We start from the raw sequence: 27245 nt of genomic DNA on the forward strand, positions 1-27245 counted from the left end.
ATTTCCGCTGAACAACTAGGGATAGGTAATGAAAAGCAATAATCGATTTTTCGACTTTACGATTTTGGTCTAAAACCTAAAATACGATTTTTCGGTTTTGCGATTAGGTCTGTACGATAACCCAAAAGTTTGTACAAATTTGTACGAACTTTTACAAAATGCTGTTCGATAACAAACTTGTTCAATAAAAGAGAAATGAGAGTTGGAAGAACTTGCAAATAGCCATTACTTGCGAAGTTATCGAACAGACCTATTATTTCAACAACAAACAAACATTGTTCTACAACATCCCATAGACCGGAAAGAACATTTTTCAAACTGGAATCATTTTAATGAAATAATTTCATGAAATTAGACGTTCATAGATCGAGTTCCCCACTACAGCAATTTCATAAAATTAACCTTGTATGGAACTCGACCTAAGAACACCTAATTTCATGAAAATTTTTCAATGAAATTACTGTATTGTGGACCGGGACCAAAAGTGTAAAACCGCCAAGTCCAAAATCTATGGGCAAACTCGGGAATCGAACACAAGATAATCATGGTATAAGTAAAGAGGTAGATTTAAATGAAAAAAATCTATAGAACCCTTGTTTTTCTTGAATTCCTAAAACTTCAAAATAAAAGCAACAAGTGGGTTTGTTTACAATGCGTTTTTTGAGCATTTTATAAAAAACGCGAAAAATGAATGAAGAGTTAAGTTTTCTCCGCATAATCGAGCTATGAATACGATAAACTGATTGTTTCAATGCAAATCTCACCAATTTCTTCCATACAAATGGTCTAAAAACAATTTTAAAAATCATTGAATTCGATTGTTTTTAAAATTGTTCGGCATATTATTCAAACACCACACACACATACACAGTTTGTTTATATTGTTTTGAAGTTTTAGGCATACTCGAATGAAAAAATTTAAATTGACATAAGGCTTTGGCTAACCTTTCTTATTAAACCATGAAGATAATTGATTATGCGATTTTCCCTCTGGACAAAAGTCGACTACGATTTTTAGATTCTTGACTGTAAAAAGTCGATTAACCGAAAGCCGACTTACCTATCCCTATGAACAACGTCCATTCTGCTTCACACTCATTCGTAAACATTTCAAACATTTTGGTTGTTTTCATTTTCATCTTATCTTTCATAACAATCAGTTTCGATGTACAGATCTCTGGCGTTTTTATCATTCATATTGAGTATTTCTTGGTAAAAAACGAACGTTCTTAAATTCATTCAAGAGATCTTCAATTCGTCGTCACTGATATGCAGGAAGAGTCAATTTCATCAAGTCCCTCCTCTTCAATCAATTCCACAATACGTAATGCAAGAACGACCAGAAAATCTAAACGAAACATGTACAAACATGCCAGTGCAATCAGTGCAACATGTGATAAGAGCAAAGAAGAAAACAATTTACAATGGTTGTACTATGATTCCGATGAGGAGGGCGAGGAGAATTTGAATAGAACCTTTGTGATCGCATCTGCAAGAGTCCCTGACTTTGTGCCTTTTAAAATGGAAACAATGTTGATTAAAGCAGATCGGGAATCTGTAAGAACCAAAACCACAAGAGACTATATACCACCAGATCCAGTAAAATTTCAGACTCTTGAGAGGCTAGTGGAAGAAACTGAGTTTCAAGATGAAAAATGTAATGATCATGAAAATTCATTTTTCATTACTGAATCTGAATTGATGGATTGTTGCAATGAAGCTGACCAGCTTGTGGTAGAGTCAACACCAAGAAAAAGTCTACGTTTGGTTAACTCTATACTCGAAGACTTTGCCCTGTCACCTTTTACAACAAAATCCTTGGAGACTAGTGCGCAAAATTGGGAATATAGTCCACAGTTTATACTTAAGCAAAAGCCTGAAAGAACGTATTTTCGCAAGAGAAGAAGAAAACAGACTTTGAATAGGCGTTTGGAATTTGATAATGAATCTGCTAAAAGCTGTGTTGTAGGTGCAGAAGATGATCGCGCAAGTAATGGTAGCTCTTCGGTTTCCATACAAGAACCAAGTCAACCGGGTGAAGAAGAAGAAGTAGAAGATGTCTTAAACACAACCACCAAGGTGCCACCAGATATAGGAGAAAGAGTAAATGAAAATCTTTTAGATCTTACCACTTTTTTCTCACAAGAGGAGATGGAGGTGGGCGAGACTCCTGACGACCATCAACAATTCACCAAAACTAATAATGTAGCAAAACTATTACAAGATATTAATTGTATAAGGCTACAATCGACTATGAGACATCATTTGAATTCGTATAATTCAGATGAAGACTTTTTGGGATTTCGCCTAGCATCATCAACGAATGAAGAGGATATTTCTTTATCAGAGAATGAATGTGAAGATGGACAAATGAATAAAACACTGATAAGTCCACAAAATTTCAATTTGCCAAGTAATATCGAGGAGGGTAAATACATTTATTTTATTACATCCTCTTTATAATCGAATATTGTGATTCTTAATATTAAAAATCATCTTCCTCTTTTCATTTTCAGATAACAATGACATTGTTATTAGAACTCAAGGTAACGTTACACGTTTGTATTTTAATTGGAGATTTCCATATTTAATCCTTTTCTATTTATTACAGCATCAAAAATCGTTGAACAAAATTATTGGAGTGACGAAAGTGATGATTGTTCAGATATTTTGGCATTAATAAAAACCCAGAATAGAGTTAAATCATCGCCTATAGAGGACAACAAAGTTACTTATGATAAAAGTACTGACCTAAATAAGCAACATAACCCCACAAGTGTGGGATTCCAAACAGCTTCAGCCAAACCCATACATATATCAAAAGAAGCTGAAATGAAAGCTTTAGAAATTTTCAAAAATTTACCAGAATTGGATTCCGCGAAAGAAAAGAAAACATCAAAAGGGGTTAATGTTGATGTTATTGTGCCTAAGGATAAGTTAAACGTTTTCAATACTGGATTTAAAACGGCTTCTGCTAAACCCATACATGTCTCCAAAGAGGCTGAAATGAAGGCTTTGGAAATTTGCAAAAAATTACCGGAAATAAAAGCAACAAAGGACATTTCTACTGACAAAAATACAAGGAAATTTTCTAACTGTGATATAGAATTCCAAACAACATTTGCAAAACCAATTCAAAACCCTAAACAGGCAGAAAAGAATGCACTGCGATTTTCAAAAGATGTACCTGAAACAGAAATTAAAAATTTCAAGGATTCAACCATGGATGTGGAGTCTTGGTTTATTGAAAATTCCCATATGGATGAAAAACCTTCCACATCTAAAGCTGCAAATCTTCGTAACGGTGCTAAACAAAACAAATCTGCTGAAAATTATTGGGAAAACGAAGCAGAATTGGCAGATCTCATATTCAGTGAATGGCCACTAGAAGATCAGTTACAAACAAAATCAAACACGACCCCAAATGCCAATGAAAATATAGCACCAGTCAATGCACCTACCAAGTCTGAAATTATTGGGGCTAACAAGACCCAAAGTAGTGGAACAAATGAAACAGATGTCAATTCTTGCAGGCAAGATCTTCCCAATTTAAAGGCAGAAATAGAACAAGACATTCATCTCAAAACCAATACAAACTTCCTTGGCTTTCAAACAGCTGGTGGCAAAAGTGTTAAAATTTCCAAAAAGGCTGAAAATGCTGTGGCAAAACTTTTAAAAGAATTCCAAACAGACCTTAAAACCATAGATTGTGAAGAAAGTCTAAGGGAAATGAAATGTAAGATACAAAATAAAAATAAGGATATGAAAGTTGGAAATAAGAGTAATATGGCCCCTTACGAAAAGTGTGATACAAATGCGGGTGGTGGTTTTCGAACTGCTGGTGGTAAGAATCTTAAAATATCTGCAAAAGCTAAAAAATCTGTTGAAAATCTCCTTATGGAATTTCAGTCTAATTGTGATCTCAGTGCCTGTGAACAAAATCTAGAAGAAATAAAAACAAAATTAAACAATAAGAATATGAAATTAAAAAATAAAAACCCACATAATATTGAAAATATGGACTTGAAAGATTATATTGAAAAGGATAACAAGCAAGAAGAATTCCATGAAAATGATGCATTATCGATAACTAACAAACATGAATCATTTCCTGTTGATGAACATAAAATTACAAACATTGACGCAGAACCTAGTCTAAATGGTTTTCAAACCGCAGCCGGTAAAAAGCTTAGCATATCAGCCAAAGCTAAACAGGCGGCTGCCAAACTTTTAACAGATTTTCAAGATGATGTCAATATTGAGGATTATGAGAAATGTCTTGATGAAACCAAAAAGAAAATTCAAGCCAAAAATAGCGAACTAAGAAAAAATAATGAAAATAATGATCATAAAGAAAATGTTAGGACGGAGTCATTACCCTCAGTGGCAACAACTTCGAAAAGAACAAATGATAACCCCGAATTACCATTATCGAAAAGGCTACAATCTTCCGATATGGAACATTCTATGATGCAATCTCCCATAACCACAAAATCCTTGATAAGTGAAAACTCCATACCACCAAATACCTCCAAACGTCCACCAGATAATGTAAGTACCCCACTGCCAGCATCAAAACGTATTCAGCAATCATTTTCAGAACTCTCTGTGCAATCTCCGCTCACAAAATCAATAATATCGCGAAAGAATTTATTGTCGCTTAGCAAAAGGCGCAAAAAACGAAGCAGTTCATCGAGTAATGGCAAGCCCTCCTCCTCCTCCTCAGACAATCATCACAATAAAGATTTGGAAAATAATGAAGTGCCATTAATCGCCATGGATGAACAACATGCTGCAAAAACACCACTAAAAAGCAAATCTCTGGGTCCCATCAACTCACCATGGACACCAAATGTTAAGGAGTTCTTTAAAAATGCACCCAATTGTAGTACCCCACTTCTCAAAGATGCTGAAATACAAGAAGATTTCAAAACAATTGCATGGGAAGAAAGTAACACATCTGCCACCACCAAAGCCACCAAACTTATCGAAGAATGTGGTAGTAACATAACATTAAACTCTTCAAATCCTAGTGCAAATGATCGTATTGGACGTTTGAAAATGTATGGTGAACCACCGGCAATTTCTCCCATATCAAAAGATATGACCAATAATTGTCGTCCTTCCGGTTTAAGGCGTACCCGCAGAAAAATAACTAAAAACTCATTAAATTAATAAAACAATTAGTTTTGTGTAAGTATATTCCTAATATTTTTAAGTTCAATTACACCCCATCTACTCGGTTATATGTACATATAGATTTATTTTTAAGCGAACAATAATCTACGATGCCTGTATATACTATGTGTGCGAATGTATTAAAAAAGACAAAACTTTTCAAAGCCAATGAATATAGTCCACGTTTATCGTTTTTGTTTTACGTTTGGTTGTTATTTGTTTTGGTTGACTGCTGCTGTCTGTCGTTGTGCCTTCTGCTTTTAACTCCCACTGGAGTATATTTCTATGGGAAAAGATATTGACATCAGTTAGCATTGCACTTTTATAAAAAGAATAACAACAGCGGTATTTATAAAACGTTTTTGGTGAGTTTTTCGTACAAAACTAATTGAATTTGACATGTCCAATATTAAATATAAACAGTAACAAGTCGATGGTAGTGTGGACAATAAAACAACTTTAAGTTTATTAATCATGAATTACAAGATAAAAATTCTTATATACTGTGTGTAATTAGTGAAGCGTATGCAATTGTTTTTCCACTGGCACTCATATAAGTGTAGGTACATGCCAAAGAAGAAGCAACAAAATAAACATGTAACAACAATTTATACAAACCATTGACTAAAAAAGTAGCTTTCAAAGAGGGAAAGAAATTCCCATGGGACAAGGGGAGGCTTATCTGATACCAATTCTACTTTTAGCTCAATGATATGGGACCTCTGTTATATTATATAACTATAGATGTCTCTTTAAAGATGTTATTTCCATCCAATTGCCTTTATCTGACGGAGTCACTTTTACAACTTTTTTCAAAGTTCTTCGTTATCTCTAGTACTTTTTGAAAAAAGTATTCGCTTTCTCGAAAAACTAATTTTCCCTTTAAATAAACATGAAAATCGCTTTCTTCAAAAACTCTTTACACGACAAATTTGTCAGAACAAAAACTAACGACATGTGGTCTATACCAGAACTGCAAGAATTTCTAAGTTTTACTATTTTTTCGATATCATAAAGGAAAAAATTGTTATTGTAGTGCAAATTTGTAGATTCCTGCAGGTTGTGGAACCAGAATATGATGAGTTGATTTTGACACTTCTGTAAGAATTTTAAGGAGTTTTCAATTTTTACGATCCCGAACCTTTTGTAAGTTTTACTATTAAACAAGTAAAAAAGTAAAGTATATACCCTCAGCCAATGTGAACCGAAACTTTTACCTCCGGACAGATCGAATGTATTTAAGGTCTTTTCAGACTTATGAACTTGCCGACAAAAGTGTGGATTAGGAATTTACTGCACTAAGACACAAATGTTGAAATTTTGTAGGGCAGGTACTCTTAGGGAGGACCGATATGGGCCATTTTAGAAGTTAAACTAAATTTTGATAAACTATTAGGAGATCCAAAGTTTGGAAGTTTGGATATATTAGGATGTGCAAAGTATGCATTACATCGATCACTCCCTTCAAGATTTATCGTGCGCACAATTTTTCCGAACATTTTTGAACTTTTGTGGGGGAGGTACCTGAAGGAGTGGACCGATTTGGTTTATCTTCGAATTTAAACTATGTTTGGACAAAATATTACGAAGACCAAATTTTGGACCGAATCGACAGATCCGTTCGAGAGTTATCTTGCGCTCTAACCACTACACAAGGTGTCATAGGGGCTTTTCCGGTCATTTTCTCAGGAAGTATGGACTTGCCGCTGATGAAACTTGTATCCTCGTATGGGGGAAGTGAATACAAGTTCTTGCAACAAAAATCAAACCGATTCGCGAGCAGGTCCTAAACTGAACTTATCCGAAATTTTGTGTGAGAGGTACCCGAAGGAGTGGGCCGATTACGTCCATATTGGAACCTCATCTAAGTCTGGTAGAAATTTCACGATGTGCAAAGTATGGACCAAATCGGTTACTTCCTTTAAGAATTATCGTACCCACAAATTCTCCGAAAATGTTGGATCTTTTGTGGGGGAGGTACCGGAAGGAGTGGACCTATATAGCTCATCTTCCAACTTAAACTAAGTTTGGACAAAATATTACGAAAGCCAAAAAAATGTTGTTTTAATTTTGTTTATTATTATTTGTTTGTGTGTTCGTTCTTCTGCTCAATCAAGGTCTGGGTCTATCTCTAGTTCCGGGAAAGTGGCTGCTTCGATGGGATGTAGCCACTGATCCATTGGAGTTAGGTGGTAGGTTTAGCAGGTCAGTGTGTCGTACGGGCATATGTCGCATGCTGTGCAGATGTTTTGCACGGTGCGATCGATCTTTGCCCTATAAGAATTAAGCCGACTGCAATATGGGGGATGTACTCCAAGGACTTCATTCACACTATATTTGCTTATGGCCTTAGCAACTGCGTCTGTGTAAATGCTATTAAATCTGCTGCTTTAAACCTGTTGATGGGCGTATGGGTGCACCTCTTCCTCTAGAGTGTGGATATCCTTCTTGGGCCTACCCACCAGATGGTGATTGGGATGGTTCTCACGGTAACACCCGAACAAGTATTGCAACAAAACCATCTCATTGTGTTGCTGTACTGTAAGAATCTTTGCCTCCTTATGTAGATGGTCCACTGAAGCCATGAGGAGGCACCCTGTTGCTGTTCTCAGGGTGGCATTCTGAAAATATGGTCGCTTGCAATATTCCACAAAGTCAAAATTTCTACCTTAACCACTCTCTTTTGCTGGAATTTTGTGTTAACACATGTTTGCCAAAAAGCATTAATTCCACAGCAGCGGGCTCTTTGTGTTGGATTGGCTATTGACGACTATCAAACCTATGCTGCTAAAAAACAACAACCAAAAAGCATTTTTATAGTGGTTTGCATATAACCGCATTTAAAAATCCCACTGGGTTTCAACTGTCTATTTCGTTGCGTATATGTCAAAATAATTCTTCATAAAGAAGGTTAACCCGGCAAAAACATAAACAGATCAGATCATAAACATGCCATTAGTCATTAATAGACAAAAGGAAACTCATTCGTACAAACGGTAAACCATTTATTGGGAACATTTTTTTCGCTTCATAGTATTTTTTTTCGCAAAAAAATAACTTTAAAGTGGTTTGTTTGGGCCTTTTTAACACATACACGGAATAAACTATGCAACACTGAAAATTCAAAAAACCTCTAGTATGCATTTTTTGACTACAAAAACCCTAGTAGGGTTTTGTCCTGTCAGATCCAGTTCGGATTTTGTGGCCTCATCTAAACCGGGCTAAAACTACACTTTTTTGCATTCATCAGGCCTTTATCTCAGAAACGAATGGGAATTTGGCCTTGCTGTCTTTAGCAACATTGTAGCACTAAACTATTAGAACTTATCTTTTGAACACACATAAGAAAACTCCATCTAGGGCATAAAAATCTATAAAATATAGACAATTTTACATAATTGCTGAAATTCTGGTCAGTATCGGCTAAAATATTGGGAGTTGAACCTAGTAACCTTTTGCAAAAATCTTCGAAATAAAGTTCTTAACAATTCTTCAGAACATTCTGAAACTATTAAAAGCTTAGTTCGTGTTGTTTCAGCGGTATTTTGCATCACATCTTTTACAACACGTATTTCAAACACAGTTCACACCAACAGTTTATTGTCGCATTTCGGATTTCAGTACCTTATAGGCCGTTTATATATAACAAGGTTAACCCAGTGGGTCTGGGTTTCAAATGTCATTTCCATTGTATATACTTCAAACAAATCCTCATAAAGAAGGTTAACCCTGCAAAAAACTATAATATAAACGCCGTATTACTGACATTTTTATTAAATCGTCGTTGGAAAATGTACTGAAAACAACGGGATATAGTAATTTTACAGCAATGACATGTTCTAAAGAGTTGTGTATTACATTCCAGGGAATATTTTACCAAAAGAAAAAAATAATGGTTTTGGAGATACCGTGCGAAATGTACAAAAATTATGGCATTTTTGCATATATTTTGAAATTTAAGGCAATAAATGTAGTTTTTCGACATCATTATTTCTCCAAATATTTTATTCTTGTCCTTATCTACAGATTTGCTCAGAGGTCAGACGAAGATTTACATTGGTTTCAGAGATATAGCCCCGAATTTTTTTAAAAACTCAATATTGAACCGTGTTTAGATGGGTCCATAAAATCCGAGCTGGATCTGACACAACATTCCCAACTAGGGTTTCCTGTCGTTTGGGTCTGTACTTTAAAAAAATCCTCAGTTCGAATTGTTTGCACAAGATTACCTTAAAAATGTTGCACAGTGTTATTCAAAGTTAATTCATTTACAGGAAATCAACCATTTTCGAGAAATAGGCAAAAAGTCAATAACTTGTGTCGGTTTATACGATATTTAAGCATCTAGTATACATGCTTAAATATCGTATAAACCGACACAAGTTATTGTACAATTTTTGATATGAATCGGTATTTCGCAAAATGTCCAACATGGAAATATTTTCAAGTATTTATTATGACAATAAATCGTCACCATAAATGCCCGAAGACGTAACCCACAAAATTAAAGCTTTACAGTAGAAGCAAAAAACGTTATAACATGAAAAACTGTTTTATGGAATATAATTCTTATGAGGGCGAGTATTCGGGATATTATCAATCCTATACGAATGGGAGTAATAAATGAAACCAAAACAGCGGAAACGTTTGGTTTTGGGATCCGTCATTACAACAAAATCTGAAATATTATCACATTTTCCGAAATGCCATTTCTTGAATAGGATCGTTGTTTTTGAACGTAGAAGCTTGCAATTTTGCCAGAGCATATATTTTAACTTTATGTATCAGATCGATCGATTTGCGTGTGGGTTTCATCTTCGGCATTTTTAGTGACTAACAGCGTGTTTTTGTAAAAATGCTTTCCTGTCACACGAACCGTTCGTACTAAAACGTATACGTTCAAAATTTGGTTTTTGTAAAATTTTACGAACCATTCGTTTTTATCTAAAAGCTTTCATCTATTTCATAAAAGCTTTTATATTTCAGGGTTTCCATGATACTTATTTGGTGAATTTTGCATAGACATCTGCACGTAAAATGTGTTACTTGATGGTAACCCCGATAAACAGATGACAAACAAAAAATAAGAAAAAAATGTAATCAAATTTGTCCACAAATAATTGTGATAATATGAAGAAACGGATGTACATATACGCGCGTGCTTCTATGAAAATAAATAAAAGTGCATTCCCCTCCAGTTTTCGTGTGTTTTGTGCCATTTATTACTCAAATTATTTAATTTTCATACAAAACGATGGGTCTTTTCCATTCGTTTATTTTTGACGAATTCGTTCGTCTGATTTTGTTACGAAAACCAAAAAAATTACGAAAATAAAAAGCTTTCATTTGTTTGTCACACGAATACAAACGTCAACCGCTATGAAAACCAAATTGTGTCTTCGTTCATGAAATCGACGAACGAATGGGCAAAAAGTTTTTACAAAAACACGCTGTAAATACACATTTGTAGTAACCCAGCAAAAAATTTTGGAAGTTGTGCATGGGGAGTTATGACTTCACTACATCCTTCGATGCAGTTCACACGGAGTTACGAAAAATGCATTCCGTTGGATACATTTTATAAGCGCTTGCTTAAAGATCCCCACAAATAAGCCAATTTGTTAATCCCTACCCGCCGCTGGCAAAATCATTTTTTTTTTTCTTCAAAAACTAACAAGAGTGTATACATTTCTAAGAATTTGTTATAAATTAAAGAAATAGAAACTTAAGTTGCGAACATTTTTCCGGTAGTTCACGAGACGGACATTTTTAATGGATTGGGTAAACTCTGTATTTAACGGTCACTTTTTGCACTACGTGTGAACCTACCTTTGATTTTATTTTCTCTGTAACCAGTAACTACTTTCTCCTCATACCGAATACCCATTATTCATGTGGCAAAAACCTGCACAACACAAAAACGAGAAGAAAAAACATTTATTTTGTGTCAATCTGTGTTTGTTGTTGCTTTAAACGATTGTGCAGTCGAGTTCCACACAAATTAAACTTTTCCCATTAAATCAATCACAATGTTTCATAAATAAAAGTATTAGTTTAGTTTTTTGTTGTTAAGAAATATAAATATCTACTTGTTGGGAAAGCTGCAAATTCCAATTAGAAAAAGAAGGCAGAATAACTTCTCATCGGATCCATATAAGGTAAAAGGGGGTGTAATTTTACACTACACAACAATTCACCTCCCCCTCCCTCTACAACATCATCAATGTAAATATAAATATGTGTGGTTGTGTGTTGTGATTAGTGAAGTATTAAAGAAAAAACTTGTTTTGTTTTTAGTAGTGAAGAAACCAAGAAACCACAAAAAGATTTTGCAAAAGTATCGTCGTCCGTCGCTATAATTAAGACTTTAATAGTTCCTTCAAAAAGTATGTAAAGTTTTTATTTCCGCATAGGTATATTCTAAATGTAAATATTACAGTGGTGCATACATACATATTTTTTTTAAATGCTGATTGTTGTCATTACATAAGTCCTTAATGATGGGTCATGGATATATTTAATTCAAATAAATGCCATATAGAAAATTATAATTGATGCTTACAGAAAAATGCATTAGGTCATATTGCTAGAAATGATTTATATCACAAACATACAAACATTTTTATATGCTATACCTAATACAGTTTGTCAAGTAATTGTTTTCGAACCAAGAAAACTGACATTTTTCTGTATTAAATTATGAAAAATGACTGATAATTGGGATAAAAATGTCGGGTTTTTTGCAAAAAATAGTTGGTCGACTTATTTAAGACAAGATAGGATGAATAAATAAAAAATTAACCCCGTAGTCCAAAAAAATGTAACGAAAACCCATATTTCAAGCTGTCAAATAAATGTTTTCGAAATGTAATAGAGGTTCCAAAATACCCCATATTTTCTATAAATACTTGAAAATCATGACATTTTATGAATTTTATTCTTAACAGGGATTAACTACAAACAAGTATCAACAATATTAGACATCGAATATCCGTACAAGGAGGGTTACCATATGGACCAAAGAAGTACCAGGTCATCTTACATGTAAACAGGGTCCTCCTATAGGTCTTAAACCGGGAATATCTGAAAACTAAGACGTTTTCTTGGTTCGAAAACAATTACTTGACAAACTGTATATGCCATCACATTCGACGCTACGCTATGTTAATATGCTATGTATATGTAGGTTTTGCCCATAACAATGGCATTTATACATACTAAAAACGACGATGGTATTTTTTAAAACTTTGTTTTGATAAGGCAATGCGAGGAATTGATTGTTGTGCTTTTTTTTCAAATGTTTTTAATTTAGAAATAAAGCGGTCGTATATTTTAGTATGTGTGTTGTGTCGTTGTTTGTACAATCATCGAAACAGGCTTGCAAAAAGAACTTGAGACTTTTGAAACGTAATATTAATTTGTTTAAGATAAATACATATATTTATTTACTGACTAACAAATTATCGTAATTGCTATCGTTGCTTTTTCATGATTTTTATTAATTTTCTCGTTTAGAGATAAGCTTGATGATCGGAATTTTTTGCAAGTGAAAAAGGAAAGCCAAGGACTCGAACCCACACAGTAACCAAATTACGTGACCTGGTTTCGCTGTTAGTTAAATAGCTCTTCAGACGTATCGACTGTGGAATGGCTTCTATGTCCAAGAACTTTTCATTTGAAAAAACGACAGAGAAGCCATTCCACAGCCGATACGTCTGAAGAGCGAAAAATCCAATTAATAACAAAATGAGACATATTATTATGAGGGAGGTGTGAGTGAGTCTTGAACTAAATGTCCGAGTACATATGATCTCTGGATCGACGAGTCTTTGGTGTCCCTAATGGCACATTCATTGGGTACGTTAACAGTTGTAGATTTAGAAGTTTAGGGAAATCGATCCGATTTCGTTCCGCAATTATGTCAACCACCAATTTTGATTTTGTTACGATTGGTTTGCTGGGTTATTACGGACAAGTTTTTTTGTATAATAATCCCACAAAAGTATGAAGATTAGATCATCCGTTTCGAACTTAAGTGGGCTTTCGAGAAAACCGCGTTTAAAACTTCGATGTTGCACACAAAAAATCACAATGAAATTTTCCTTTCTAAAATTAAAGAAAAAAATTATTCTTTTTTAAATTTTCATTTTTTTTTGTATTTTTATATATTCTGAAACACTGTGCGGCGGACAAATATTAGCTGCTATGAAATTAGGTATACATTAGCTCAAAACATTTTCATGAAAATTTTCATAGTCTGGCACAAGACAAACGCCAGAGTCCAACACAGGGGATGAATGATACCAAGGGGATGAATGATACCAAGCAACGGTCTTGACCGGCTTTAACATGGCAAAGCCCAGGATTTATCTTGGTCCCTCTTTCATCTCAAGTGGACACTGACCTCCCCGTGGTGTCACCAGGGGAACTGCCTTTAACACCCGTTAAAGGTAGTGAGCTAACATGTGCCGCGCGTTCACCCATAAGAACGTTAAAAACTTGGGTTTGGGCGTCGGGTTAGTAACCCTCCCCTAGAAAAAACATCCTACTATGAAAAAACGAAAGAAAAGAAAAACAAACCCCTCTAAAGTTGACGAACCCCGCAAACGTTTTAAGGACCATGATCTGCGAATCTGCACCTGGAAAGTTCGCACTTTTTATAGAGAAGGTGCAGTCTTCGCATTGGCAGACGTACTTGAAAAGTACAAGGCCGATATTACTGCCATACAGGAAATACGATGGATTGGGAAAGGCGTCACAACAACACCTAAAGGTGACGCACTGTATTATAGCTGCCATGACGTAAAGCATGAGTTTGATTGCGGATTCGTAGTTAGTCGGAGACTAAAACATCTGGTATCAGGCTTCACCCCAGTGAATGAAAGACTTGCTGCAATTCGAATAAAAGCTAAATTCTTCAACATCAGCTTTATTTGTGCTCATGCTCCCACTGAAGAAAAGGACGAACAGACCAAAGATATATTTTACGAGCGCTTAGAAGAAACATATGACCGTTGCCCTGCCCATGACATTAAAATCATTCTAGGCGATTTTAATGCCAAAATTGGAAAGGTGAATATCTTTGGCCCAACAGTCGGGAAATTCAGTCTCCACAGTGAAACATCTGACAATGGTATGAGGCTGATAGACTTTGCAGCTGCAAAAAACATGGTAGTTAGCAGTACCAGATTTAATCATCTCGATATTCATAAGGGCACCTGGCTGTCTCCAGATCAAAGAACAAGTAATCAAATTGATCATGTTGTAATAGATGGAAGACATTCATCCAGCGTGTTGGATGTACGATCGTTCCGAGGCGCAAACATTGATTCGGACCACTACCTTGTTGCAGCAAAGGTACGTACCCGTCTAAACGTTGCAAATAAAGCACGAACAGACTCAACGCGGAAGTTGGACATCGATAGGCTGCAAACACAACAGATAGCCACAGCATATTCCACTCAACTAGCCCAATTGCTTAACGCGAGTACTCCTTGTCCCGATAACATAACAACACAATGGCAACATATTGCCCACTCCATGCAAACAGCCGCAAAATCCATACTTGGATTCCAGAGACCTCCACAAAGGAGTTCATGGTATGACCAGGAGTGTCGTGCTGCTACCGAAGAGAAAAATGCGGCATATAGAGCTACTTTGCAATCAGTAGCAACGCGTAGAGCGCGAGAGAGAGATATCGGGAGAAAAGGAGAGAAGAGAAACGTCTTTTCCGCAAGAAAAAGAGAGAAATCTGCTGGTATCCAATAGTAGCGAAGACGATGATACCACAGATCCAATCCCAGAAGATGGTATAGAATGTATACCGCCAGGCCAAGATGAGGTAAAAACAGCAATCAACCGGCTGAAGAATAATAAAGCAGCAGGAGCCGATGGCTTACCAGCCGAGCTGTTTAAAACCGGAGGCGACGCGCTGATAAGGTGTATGCATCAGCTAGTTAGCACCATCTGGCAGGAAGAACGCGTACCCGACGATTGGAACCTGAGCATCCTATGTCCCGTCCACAAGAAAGGAGATAAGACTGTATGCTCAAACTATAGGGGCATAAGTCTTCCCCCTATTGCCTATAAGAGAGTGTCAGGGATATTATGCGAACGACTAAAGCCAATGGTCAACGAAATAATTGGACCATACCAATGTGGCTTTAGACCTGGCAAGTCCACCATTGACCAGATATTTACCCTGCGGCAAATCCTAGAGAAGACCCAAGAGATGCAGATCGACATATTTCACCTTTTTGTCGATTATAAAGCAGCATTCGACAGTCCCCTCCGATCAAAGGTATTCCACGCAATGTCTGAATTTGGTATCCCCGCAAAGCTCATCCTTTAACTGATACTAGGTCCTCAGTTAAAATTGGAAAGAACCTCTCCGAAGAATTTTGTACCAAAAGAGGTTTCAGACAAGGAGACAGCCTTTCGTGTGTTCTATTCAACATTTTGCTGGAAAAGGTAATACGAGATGCAAATGTCAAAAGAAATGGCACAATTTACACCAATAGCCACACGTTACTTGCCTATGCTGATGACATAGACATCATGGGACGATCAGTAAAGGAAGTAACTGATACCTTTAGGAAGGTCGAAGTAGATTCTGCGAAAGTGGGTCTGGCGGTAAACGGCGAAAAGACCAAATTGATGGTGTCGACGCGCAAAGCGTCCATAGAGCTCGGACCAACTGTGGAAGTTGGTACCTACAATTTTGAGGTAGTTAAAGACTTCGTCTGCCATAAACACAACAAACAACATCAGTTGTGAAATAAGAAGAAGAATTGTATTAGCCAACAGATGCTACTATGGTTTAAGTAAGCAATTTAAAAACAAAGCCACATCTCGTCAAACAAAAATAACACTATACAAAACGCTGATCCTACCCGTGCTAATGTATGGCTCTGAAGCATGGGTACTTGCGCAAGCAGATAAGGCAGTGCTTGGTGTGTTTGAGAGGAAAATTCTTCGAAAGATCTACGGGCCGATTTGCGTTGACGGTGAATATCGACGTCGTATGAACCACGAGCTATATAAGCTATACAAAGACATGAATATAGTTAAACGTATCGAGATGCAACGATTGCGTTGGCTAGGCCATATCATGAGAATGAGCGATGATGAACCCGCTAAAAAGGCGTATGAATACATGCCCCATGGCGGTGCACCCAGAATCGGCAGGCCTAAGCTTCGATGGAGCAAACAAGTGGATGAAGAAATGGAAAGGCGCGGTATTCCAAAAAGTCAAGCGAAAAACAGAGAGGAATGGAGATCTTTTCTTAGTTCGGTCTATGGAACAAATGTTCTGTAATGGGCCAACTAAGTAAGTAAGAGTCCAACAGTTTCTCCCTGGTAAATGAAAGACTACCGATATTTTCATAAAATCTGCAAAATCTGTTTTATCTGTACACAAGCGCCTACCGAGACTAATAAAACCAGAGCAAAGATATTCTTTTAAGTGCCTACGAATGGCATTTGACTGATGCCTTGACCAGACAATAAAATTTTTCTAACACCAAAATTACAAAGTCCGAATAATGACCATAAATTCTACCACGGAGTGAAGGCTTTGGCCTACAAACTACATTTGTTGCCTACATAAGTCTTGGGAAATCACTTTTATTTAAGAGGTTATCTACTTATCTTTACTGCTATAATTGTCATGGCTATAATATTCATATTAAATCAAGTTAACCAATATCCCATAAAAGCATTATAAACTTCTGAAATTTATAAAATACTGATAAAGGCTAATAAAATGTTTTCAACAATATTTTAGGTTGATTTCTGCAGAAGATGGGTGACGAATTTGATGGTTGCGAATGTGTGTGGTCACCTGAATGGGCCATGCAAAGGCTATTAAATTTCGTAAGCATCACATTAACAAAGAAATCTTTGCACATTAATATAATCTTCATTATATACCTTTTTTTAGATACGACAAAATCAAAATGAATGTACTGACACCCATTGTATTGATGGTATGTAGAAAATTTAGAAATATTTTTGATAACATTTGGTCTGTTCCAGTACTGCAAGGATCTACTAATTGTTTCGATAACAAAAATTAAAAAATTGTTATCGTAGTAAAAAATTGTAGGTTCTGGAACAGAGCAATTTTTTATTTTACTGCTGTTAAAAACTTTGAAACAATAAAAAAAGAATGCTAACCGATATTTTTTTTGCCAACAGTTACAGGAAGATTGCAGCAACCCAGCACCTCAACTGGTGACGAAGAGGGCAATTTTACCATGATGACCATGATTATGATCTTTGCTATGGTCATGTATTTCATTCGACCAGAATCGATACTGAAATTAACCAATAGCAACAACAAGCGTAATGGTGGAAATCCAAATGGAAATAATGGAAGTGGTGGTCCATCATCACCGCCCCCACCTACACCGCCGGCGGTTAACTAATACTTTTATTCGAATTATTCCTGGATTATCCGTTTATTTTCTTTTTTATAATCAGTTCATTTAAAAGTATACGTACATATATAGGTATATTGGTACTAATATTAATTTAATATGTTTTTTTTTCGAAATATTTTATATGTAAAAATTTTTTGCAATATTTAAATTGCACAATGCATTTCGGTTTTTATTCGTGTGGAAATATCTGGAAATCTCATTAAAAAGTAACAAGAAAAATTGAAATATTTGCAACAACATATACAAGATTTGAATTGAATAAAACATTTATATAAAAGCTAATATTTATTTCTCTTTAATGTCTGTTTCTTGCCCTTAGAACTGTGATAGAGAAAAAAATCATCCCCCTAATAATTTCAATAAAGAATAAAAATTACAAAATCGGATTTATTTATTGATTGGTAATGAGCCTTCATTTTACATACTTACTTTGCTCGTCGCAGAACATTTATTCCTCAAATCGCATTAAAAATTGATTTTAAAAACAGAAAATCAAATACTTATACTCTCTGATTTGACATTTCTTGACATTTCCACTTTGCGTATACTTTCAAAAAGATCGTCAATATCGGTTTCTACAAGGTGGCGCAAAAGTAATCCTCCTATCAGAAAATGCTATAAATTTTGCGATTGGCCCCTAATAGCCCGTTTAGACTATACCCTTATACGATGATTAAGGGCATTATCTCGATTTAAGTGCTTAATCCACCCAAATCCACCTTGATTTACCATACAAAATTAAATCAACTCAAGGGGTCGATTATGGATAGCAACTCAACTGTAGTTGATTTGCCAGAAGAGAAAATCATGCGATTAAAATGAGCAAAACGACGGAAATTTTTGTCAAATTCTATCAATGTTTTGAACCTTCAGCTATTAATTTAATTGTAAAGAAGTATAAATTTTAATGCGGAAATAGAAAATTCTATCACTAAATTTGCTGTGGGCAACGCAAATCGGAAGTTTACTTTTGCGCCACCTTGTAGTTGCTACAGCTCGTGGCTCGAAGGAAACCAATATTCAGATTGGTCCGTAGATCATTCTACGGGTATATATTCACTTTGATACGATCAAAAATGTGCCACACCGAAAAAATGATTTTTGGTTGGACCCTAAATATGTTTGGACGAAATGTGTTTCACACAATTTAGCCCTGTCCGTCCGTTTGTTTTGCTGGCTGGTGCGCCTGGTAACTCTAGAACGGATTAACGGATTTGTCTATACATTTCACCTCGTAATATTTGGCCAATCTTAGATCAAGTTCGGAGATATCGGAAACCTGTTCCACATTCTCGGAAGACGTGCCTGTACCATGTTCGACGTTACATTCTGACTCATGTACTTCTAGATTTTTTAAAACTCTATACTTTTATACCTTCCACCATATGGAGGGTATATTTAAATTTGCCATTCCGTTTGTAACACATCGAAATATTCGTCGGAGACCCTATAAAGTATATATTATTGATCAGCATAATATTCTGAGTCGATCTAACCATGTCCGTCCGTCTGTCTGTTGAAATCAAGGTACAGCTCGCAATTTTTAAGATAGATCGTCAAAATTTGTTACAGAAGTTTTTATTACTTCCAGGATGGTTGGTATTGAAAATAGGATATATCGGTCCACGTTTTGATATTGCCCCCATAAAACGGTACCTACCGATTTTCGGTATTTTTGAGGTTTTAGCTTCATTATCCCTCCAAAATGGCTGAAGTTTGGTATTTAGTCATCGTTGGGTGTATAAAACTTTCCAACTGAAATTTTTTGGTATAGGTCCACGCCTTCACATAGACCCCATAGAACGGTACCTCCCGATATTCGGTATTTTTAAGGTTTTAGCTTCATTATCACACCGAAATGGCTGAAAATTGGTACTTAGTCTTCGTTGGGGGTATAAAACTTTCCACCTGAATTTTTTTGGTATAGGTCCATAGAACGGTACCTCCCGATTTTCGGTATTTTGAAGGTTGTGGCCACAATAATCCACCAAAACGGCTGAAATTTAGTACTTAGTCTTCGTTGGGGGTATAGAACTTTCCCCCAGAAATTTGTCGGTTAAGGTCCACGCCTTACTATAGCCCCCATAGAACGGTACCTCCCGATTTTCGGTATTTTGAAGGTTGTGGCCACAATAATCCACCAAAATGGCTGAAATTTAGTACTTAGTCTTCGTTGGGGGTATAGAACTTTCCCCCAGAAATTTGTCGGTTAAGGTCCACGCCTTACTATAGCCCCCATAGAACGGTACCTCCCGATTTTCGGTATTTTGAAGGTTGTGGCCACAATAATCCACCAAAATGGCTGAAATTTAGTACTTAGTCATCGTTGGGTGTATAAAACTTTCCACCTGAAATTTTTTGGTATAGGTCCACGCCTTCACATAGCCCCATAGAACGGTACCTCCCGATTTTCGGTATTTTGAAGTTTGTGGCCTCAATATTCCATCGAAATGGCTGAAATTTGGTATTTAGTCATCGTTGGGTGTATAAAACTTTCCACCTGAAATTTGTTGGTATAGGTCCACGGCTTCACATAGCCCCATAGAACGGTACCTCCCGATTTTCGGTATTTTTGAGGTTTTAGTTTCATTATCCCACCAAAATGGCTGAAGTTTGGTATTTAATCATCGTTGGATGTATAAAACTTTCCACCTGAAATTTTTTAGTATAGGTCCACGCCTTCACATAGCCCCCATAGAACGGTACCTGCCGATTTTCGGTATTTTGAAGGTTTTGGCCACAATAATCCACCGAAATGGCTGAAATTTGTTATTTAGTCATCGTTGGGTGTATAAAACTTTCCACCTGAAATTTGTTGGTATAGGTCCACGCCTTCACATAGCCCCCATAGAACGGTACCTGCCGATTTACTTGTTCATTTTTCTTTTATCCACCATCTTTACCACCATTGTGTAAGAGTAGAGCTTTATACCGGTAGACGGTAGCTTCACGTCACTCCCGCTCGTACCATGAGTTCCTTCAAGAAGCTTCTGGCCGTACCAGAGTTCCTGGGAAGCACAAAGCGCTATCATCAGCAATTGAATTGATTGAGTGGATTATTTTGCGACTGACAGGCTGGGGCCTAATTATGTGAGTCGATATCGAGTTTTTTCGAACAGAGTACCCATAGTTGGTATGATAACATTCGGTATCGAGTAAAATTATCGAGTTATCGATCAATTTTCTGCGAGACATTTCTCGTTGCTACATTACCAATCGTAAACAAGCAAAAGGAAAGTATGTAAATGCAAGAAAAGTAATGTGCAAATTGAATCTTGCTTTCGTTTAAGCAAAAAACAGATAAATTAGTTAATAAATGTGAAGATTTCTGAACAAAGTAAGAATAAAAAATTGTGTTGAGAAATAATAGCAAAACTGAAACAAAAATAATTTTCGTATTCAATTTAGGAAAATTTGTGTTTGCAGTCGTTTAAGGAAATAAGAGGAACATGTAAGTATTTCTGCGAAAAACAATGAAAACAAATTTGAAGTTGTTATTTTTTAGGACTACAAAAGTAAACAGAATAAATTTTAAACAAAAAGCGATTATGGCAGAATTCATGTCCCAACACCCATCTTTGGCCAAAGGAAAATTTAGTTGTTCAGAAGCTCGGGCATATTCAAATCGTTTATGGGAGCAACTTGCATCTAAATTAAATGCCGCGGGGCCCCCAATTAAGAATACAATATTGTTTAACATGCTTAACAATTTTTGATGTAACACTCTGACACAGACCTAAAAGGAAATCATTCCCTACAGTATATTGGAAACCGCCACTTCCCAAAAGGGACAACGTTGCTGCCAACTGCAAAATTGGGGGGACAGATTTTGAACTTTGGCACGACAATTCCAAACAAGAAAGTACATAACGGAAAGCCTCTTTTGTCAGCCTGAATCTTTGTAGAAATCTGCGAAGAAATATAATATACATTTTAAATTGATCAATTTATGATTTATACTTTAAAACACGCAGCTTACGGTAAAGATGAAGGTTCACTGTGTGAACGAATTTGTTTACGAATTAAATTAATGTTGTCATCTTCTTCGTCAGAAGAAGATAACAAGAATAACACAGATGGATCCATTTTATTATTATATGTTCATTTCTTATAAAAATTGCGCCAATGTTTCTAATAATTCTGCCAAAACAACCGTACGTTTATTAAGGTAGATGCATTAGCAATATGTCACAACAATTTAAAAAAGGATTTCAAAACATTAATAATGTTCTTATTTTCTTACCACAACTTTATTCCGAAATTATTATTCAAAGTATTTTTCAAAAAATTTCACAAAAATTTACATTTTTTCATTCATAATAATGTTTTTTTTTCTTTTTTGTTTTTAAATAAATACTTTTTCGGCATCTACCTATAATTATGTTAATTAAAGAAAATATAGGCTTTCACAGTTCGATTACCGGTTTTCACAGTTCGATTACCGGTTACTATCGAAAAAATCGATAACAATGCTTAAACGTTTTCGATCGAGACTTATAATGCCGTTTTTTTATCGTGTCGAAAACAAATTCACGAGTAATTTCTCGATCGAATCGACTCACATAATTAGGCCCCTGACTTCCGTATTGTCAGTTGCTTTGTATTCGTGCATGAAACTACGGGTTCTTAAATCAATTCAATGAGAGCAAACAGTGTAGCGGACAGACGTGTTTTTACAGCGCTCCGAAAATAAAGCGATTTACAAAGGTTTTAGACCTCTTTGAGTGCTTAACAAGTTATAACAATAATTTTATAAAAACTCTGCAACGATTTTAAGTGCTGTTGTTAAAATTCCGCGCAAAAATAAAGATATTTTATTGAAATAAAATTTTGTGTGAAATATAGTGAGAGTGGCATTTAGATTTATGCATACGAGAAACAAAACAAATATTTTGAGAGAGATTGTTTTTAAAAACAAAAAACATAAGTGCTAAAAAGAGAATATTTTCGAAATTAATAATATAACAATTTATATATAATAATCCCTAAAACTATGCTAAATATATTTATCTAGAGTGAAATAAAATTAATGGATTAATTTTGACATGCCTAAAAGTATGCTTTAATTTGTAAAACGAATACATTATCTAATACAAGTGAGAGTACCCTATTGGAAACAGTATATAAAGTTTGAACTACTTACTTCCTGGCTAAAGTTTTTTTTTATAATAAATAAGAAATGCCTTCAAAAAGTGGTCGAAGAAGTGTTAAACCCCAACAAATTGTTTGTGATCACTGTAAAATTGAAATAATTGAAGGAGAAGATGACTATATAGAATGTTATAAGTGTTCCAAGTTTTATCATGTAATGTGCACTAAGCTAGACAAAAAACAATTTGATTATTTTTTAAAGAACAAGCATGAAAACTTTGTTTGTCATGTTTGTAATGTAAATAGTGATTTGAATATTCAACCACAACTAATACGAATGGAAGAGAAATTAAATAAACTGACTGATTCGGTTGAATTTATGTCGTCTAAATTTGATCAACTGATGATAAATGTAAATGCCAATTCTAAAAAAATTGAGCACCTGGAAAAAGAAAATATTGTATTAAAATCTGAAATCAAAACATTGAAAGAGTCGGTGAAAATGCTTGATGACCAGCGAGTCAAAAATGACTGTGTAATAAATGGTGTAAATGTGGATGATAATAAAAACGCAGTTGAAACTGTAATTGAACTTTCGGGAAAAATAGGCGTGAATTTAAATGAGGAAAATATCGAGGAAGCGTACTTTATTAAAAATAAAACCGTAAACAACAAAAGTGCCTCACTAATTGTAAAATTCAGTTCAAAAACTGCGAAAAATAAAATTATGGAAGCAAAGAAGAAATTGAAAGAAAATGATAACACAAAATCAATCTATATAAATGACTTTTTAAGCAGAGAATCTTTGGAACTATTTAATTATACAAAGACCCTTAAAAATGTTGGATATAATCATATCTATACCAACGGTAACAAGATATATGTTAAAAAAAGTGCTATAAACAAGCCGAAGCTTATTCGTCGTAGAGAGGATGTGGATGTCCTTTTACTTGAAGCTACAACTAATAATTTCCATGGAAGAAGATCCAAGAGAATAGTGCCTGTCTCTGAAGATGAAGAAGAAGATGATGCTGATAATGAAAATGATGATCAAGTTGATTTCGTATCTCCTATTAACCGTAATTAAATCATGAATTAAATAACTTTTGTTTATCCTTTTTTATACATAATGTTAAATAAAAATAAATATTTTACAAATATTGATTCATTTGTTGAAAATTTTGAATATACCAATGAATACAATTTCAATATTATGTCTGTAAACGTCAGAAGCATTTCTTCGTTCAGGAAATTTAATAAATTTAAATCTATTGTTGCTAACTTCCCAGTTTTGCCAAGCATAATTGCCATCCAGGAAACTTGGTTTGATAAAGCTATAACTCAAATGTATAATATCCCTGGATATAATGTTTTGCATTGCTGCCGAGATGATGGCTATGGCGGTACATCTTTATACATTCGTGAACATTTAACATACACCATAGAATTATGTGAAAGCACAAATTTTGTCGAAGCTATACGAATTTCGTTAAATGGATTCTTAGTTAATGGAATGCCGCTAAAATTGACTACCTTCTACCGTTCTCCTAAATGCCACTTAAATACATTCCTAGCGTATTTGGAAAACCACTTGTGTCATCCCTGTCGCACTGTATGTTTAATTGTTGGTGATTCTAATATTGATCAATTAACACCTTCGGGATCTTCTGATTTATTTACGACACTATCTGCCGTAGGTTATAAATCATGTCATGAACTTATTTCCCGCCCGAGCAGTCAAACGTCCATTGATCACGTTTACAGCAATTTCGCGAGCAGATTAGCTATATTTTCCATTGAGTGCGATATTTCGGATCACAATATTATATGGTGCAAAATGGATAGTGGTCTAAAAAATACTCAGGTAACCAGAAGAATAATAAAGCAGTATGATTACAGCAATATAAGCAGAACCATTCGGAACTATTTTGCAAATTACCATAACTCTGGAAATCCTTCTATTGATGCAGAAAATATAATCTCTACTATTAAAGACATTGTAGATGAAAATACCACAATAAAGGATAACAAACTGTTATCACAGAGTCTTATAACACCTTGGGAAAATAACCAGTTACAATCACTTAGGAAATATAAGAAGAAACTACTGGAAAGAAGAAGGAAGAAGGGTAGGAATACGGAAATTGATTGTACACTGAAACGTATAAGTCGTGTTATTAAAATTGCATCTAAAGAGAGCTTTAACTCTTATGTAAGCTGGAATATGCAAAGTATTGATAATGACCCAAGGAAAGGTTGGAATTTTCTTAATGAATGCTTGGGGAGAAAATGTAAAAAGCCACTTGTTTTAAAAAATGAAGGGGATGAAATTGTAAATGATGTGACAACGAAATGTAATATTTTTAACGAGTATTTTCTAAATATGCCAACACTATTAAAGAATACTATAACATCCAATGATGGTGATCATTATAACAACTTAAACAGTTTAACACGATGTGTTTCAACATTTCATTTTCATTCCGTAAATACGACTGATATTGTTGAATTAATTTCAAGTTTTGAAACTGGAAAATGTCCTGGGCCTGATGGAATTTCAGGGAAAGTTATGATTGCTTCAAAGGATTCCATTAGTCAACATCTAGCTTTAACATTTAATGCAATGTTAAGCACCTCAACATACCCGGAGGTGTTAAAATTGGCAAAGATAGTGCCAATACCAAAGTTGACAAATGCATGCAAAACTTCAGATTTCCGGCCAATAGCTTTGTTGTCATTAGTAGATAAGTTGTTTGAAAAGTTAATACATAAGCAACTTACGTTTTTTCTGGAGGAGTCTGGCCAATTGTATCCTATGCAATTTGGCTTTAAAAAGGGTAGTGGAACACAAGAAGCGGTCATAAATATTATCAATTTAATTTGTGATGGTATTGAAGCAAACGTTGGTGGTGTAGGTGCAGCATTCTACGATTTCTCTAAGGCGTTTGATCTCGTTGATCATAATATCCTACTGGAAAAATTGCCCTATTACGGTGTGAGGGGAAAAGAGCTAAAACTCTTCGAGAGTAATATTACAAATAGGAAACAATTTGTTGCAATGGATGGAGTAAAAGGAGACGTTGGGACAGTAAAGCATGGTGTCCCTCAAGGGAGCGTTCTGGGTCCTTTATTATTTACTCTGTACCTTAATGATTTATCTAATCTGAAGCTCTACGGAAAATTGATTATGTACGCGGATGATATTGCTCTACTCTACCCATATCACCATGATATTATTCTAAAGTCTCAAATGGAACATGACGCTGAGCTTATTTTGGAATATTGCAGACTAAACAAACTTGTAATCAACTCAAGTAAAACCAAAATAATTAGATTCCGTCCTCGATGTTTGCAAAATGATTTATCTTTCAATATTACAATTGGAAATACAAGAGTTGTGGAATGTGAATCACTAAAATATTTAGGAATATACCTTCAAAATAATTTGAAATGGAATACGCATATCGATTATTTGAAAAAGAAAGTAGCACCTGCCATCGGAATACTATACAAACTAAAGAATATATTAAATGTCAAGACGAAGCTCCTGATTTACAATTCTCTCATTCAAAGCCACTTTAATTACATGATAATGATTTATGCATACAGTAAAACTATTCATTTGAAAGCACTGCAGAGATTGCAAAATAAAGCGCTAAAAATAGTGTTTAATTTGCCACTTTTATATCCTACCCATTGCCTTTATAAAGACATTGCAGAAGATATTTTACCATTACATGGTATGTACAAGTTCCAACTGTCGACATATATGTTTAAAGTCATGCATAATTTGGGACCAAGATCAATTCAATTTTACATTAATCAGACGGCGTTTAATACCAGGAATAGATCTAATTTGAGAGTAGCTAGGTGTCGACTGGAATTATCAAAGCAACGCATAGAACATAATGGATGCATAGAGTATAATTGCATCCCAAATCGTATTAAAAATCTAGATACAATTGCATCCTTTAAAAGAGAATTAAAATTATTTCTGTTAAGCAACATAGAGATGCTTCTGATGTAAAGAAAAACCTAATGATTTTTTTATTATTATATTTTGAGTCCAAAGTAAAACACACGTCATAAATGATAAAATTTTAAGTAATTCGCCCCAATAATGCCTCCAAGGCGCTGGGGCAACATTGTTAAAATTGTTAAGAAATTTTTTTGAATAAAGGAAAAAAAATATATATATAAAAAAAAAAAAAAATCGATTTCCCCACTACTGCAATTTCATAAAATTGCTCTAGTATGGAACTCGATTTAAGAACCCCTAGTTTCATGCACGAATACAGATTTCGTGTTGTGTTAGCTCGTAGTTCATTCGTTACGATCCACGGTTTTGAACAACCCTACATCAAGGTAGTGATCCGAAACGGCGTATGCTCCTCGAATCGATCGTACGTCCATACCAGTCGTGTTTTCAATCTATTACAAGATGATCAATATTGTTTCTTATGGGTTTACGTGGCGTTTAAATTTAACTGCCTTGTTTTTTTACCGCCTTCAGGTCTCTCCCCAGATCAGCTG

The 27245-nt window shown here is 35.1% G+C and overlaps 2 protein-coding genes and 1 long non-coding RNA gene across 7 annotated transcripts; 2 read left to right on the plus strand and 1 right to left on the minus strand.

Moving 5' to 3' along the window:
* The first annotated feature begins 1044 nt into the window (after window positions 1–1044).
* Window positions 1045–10378, plus strand: Brca2 (BRCA2, DNA repair associated). Of its 3 annotated transcripts, none has more exons than XM_073988700.1 (4): window positions 1045–2428; window positions 2517–2546; window positions 2612–4551; window positions 4601–4771. In XM_073988700.1, exons 1-4 carry the CDS (start codon window positions 1270–1272, stop codon window positions 4634–4636), a joined length of 3165 nt encoding a protein of 1054 aa, XP_073844801.1. In that variant the 5' UTR covers window positions 1045–1269; the 3' UTR covers window positions 4637–4771. The 3 variants fall into 3 exon arrangements, with proteins under 3 accessions (XP_073844801.1, XP_073844800.1, XP_073844799.1); XM_073988699.1 differs by adding an exon at window positions 10165–10378 and having other exon boundaries at window positions 1049–2428; window positions 2612–5193; XM_073988698.1 differs by having other exon boundaries at window positions 1049–2428; window positions 2612–5347.
* Window positions 5358–18002, plus strand: LOC141404879 (small integral membrane protein 14). 3 transcript variants are annotated; one of them, XM_073988703.1, is made up of 5 exons: window positions 11080–11403; window positions 11476–11564; window positions 16964–17052; window positions 17120–17165; window positions 17377–18002. In XM_073988703.1, the coding sequence occupies exons 3-5, from the start codon at window positions 16981–16983 to the stop codon at window positions 17604–17606; spliced, it is 348 nt and encodes a 115-aa protein (XP_073844804.1). In that variant the 5' UTR covers window positions 11080–11403; window positions 11476–11564; window positions 16964–16980; the 3' UTR covers window positions 17607–18002. The 3 variants fall into 3 exon arrangements, with proteins under 3 accessions (XP_073844802.1, XP_073844803.1, XP_073844804.1); XM_073988701.1 differs by lacking the exons at window positions 11080–11403; window positions 11476–11564 and adding an exon at window positions 5358–5543; XM_073988702.1 differs by lacking the exon at window positions 11476–11564 and having other exon boundaries at window positions 11061–11336.
* On the minus strand, window positions 17376–21800 carry LOC141404881 (uncharacterized). The gene is made up of 2 exons (XR_012413102.1): window positions 21601–21800; window positions 17376–21530 (listed from the first exon to the last, which is right to left on the minus strand). It is a non-coding gene; the product is annotated as an uncharacterized lncRNA (long non-coding RNA).
* Between the last annotated feature and the right edge of the window lie 5445 nt (window positions 21801–27245).

This window comes from Musca autumnalis, unplaced genomic scaffold (genome assembly GCF_047663935.1).
Source record: "Musca autumnalis isolate F117 unplaced genomic scaffold, ASM4766393v1 scaffold_5, whole genome shotgun sequence".
Taxonomy (NCBI): Eukaryota; Metazoa; Arthropoda; class Insecta; order Diptera; family Muscidae; genus Musca; species Musca autumnalis.

Excerpts from the sequence above, each read along its gene's own strand:
- Brca2 (XM_073988699.1), top strand. The coding sequence starts at position 1,270 with ATGCAGGAAGAGTCAATTTCATCAAGTCCCTCCTCTTCAATCAATTCC. Across the intron at positions 2,429-2,516 it reads GCCAAGTAATATCGAGGAGG|ATAACAATGACATTGTTATT; the intron begins GTAAATACATTT and ends TTTCATTTTCAG. Across the intron at positions 2,547-2,611 it reads CATTGTTATTAGAACTCAAG|CATCAAAAATCGTTGAACAA; the intron begins GTAACGTTACAC and ends TATTTATTACAG.
- LOC141404879 (XM_073988701.1), top strand. The coding sequence starts at position 16,981 with ATGGGTGACGAATTTGATGGTTGCGAATGTGTGTGGTCACCTGAATGG. Across the intron at positions 17,053-17,119 it reads TGCAAAGGCTATTAAATTTC|ATACGACAAAATCAAAATGA; the intron begins GTAAGCATCACA and ends ACCTTTTTTTAG. Across the intron at positions 17,166-17,376 it reads TGACACCCATTGTATTGATG|TTACAGGAAGATTGCAGCAA; the intron begins GTATGTAGAAAA and ends TTTTGCCAACAG.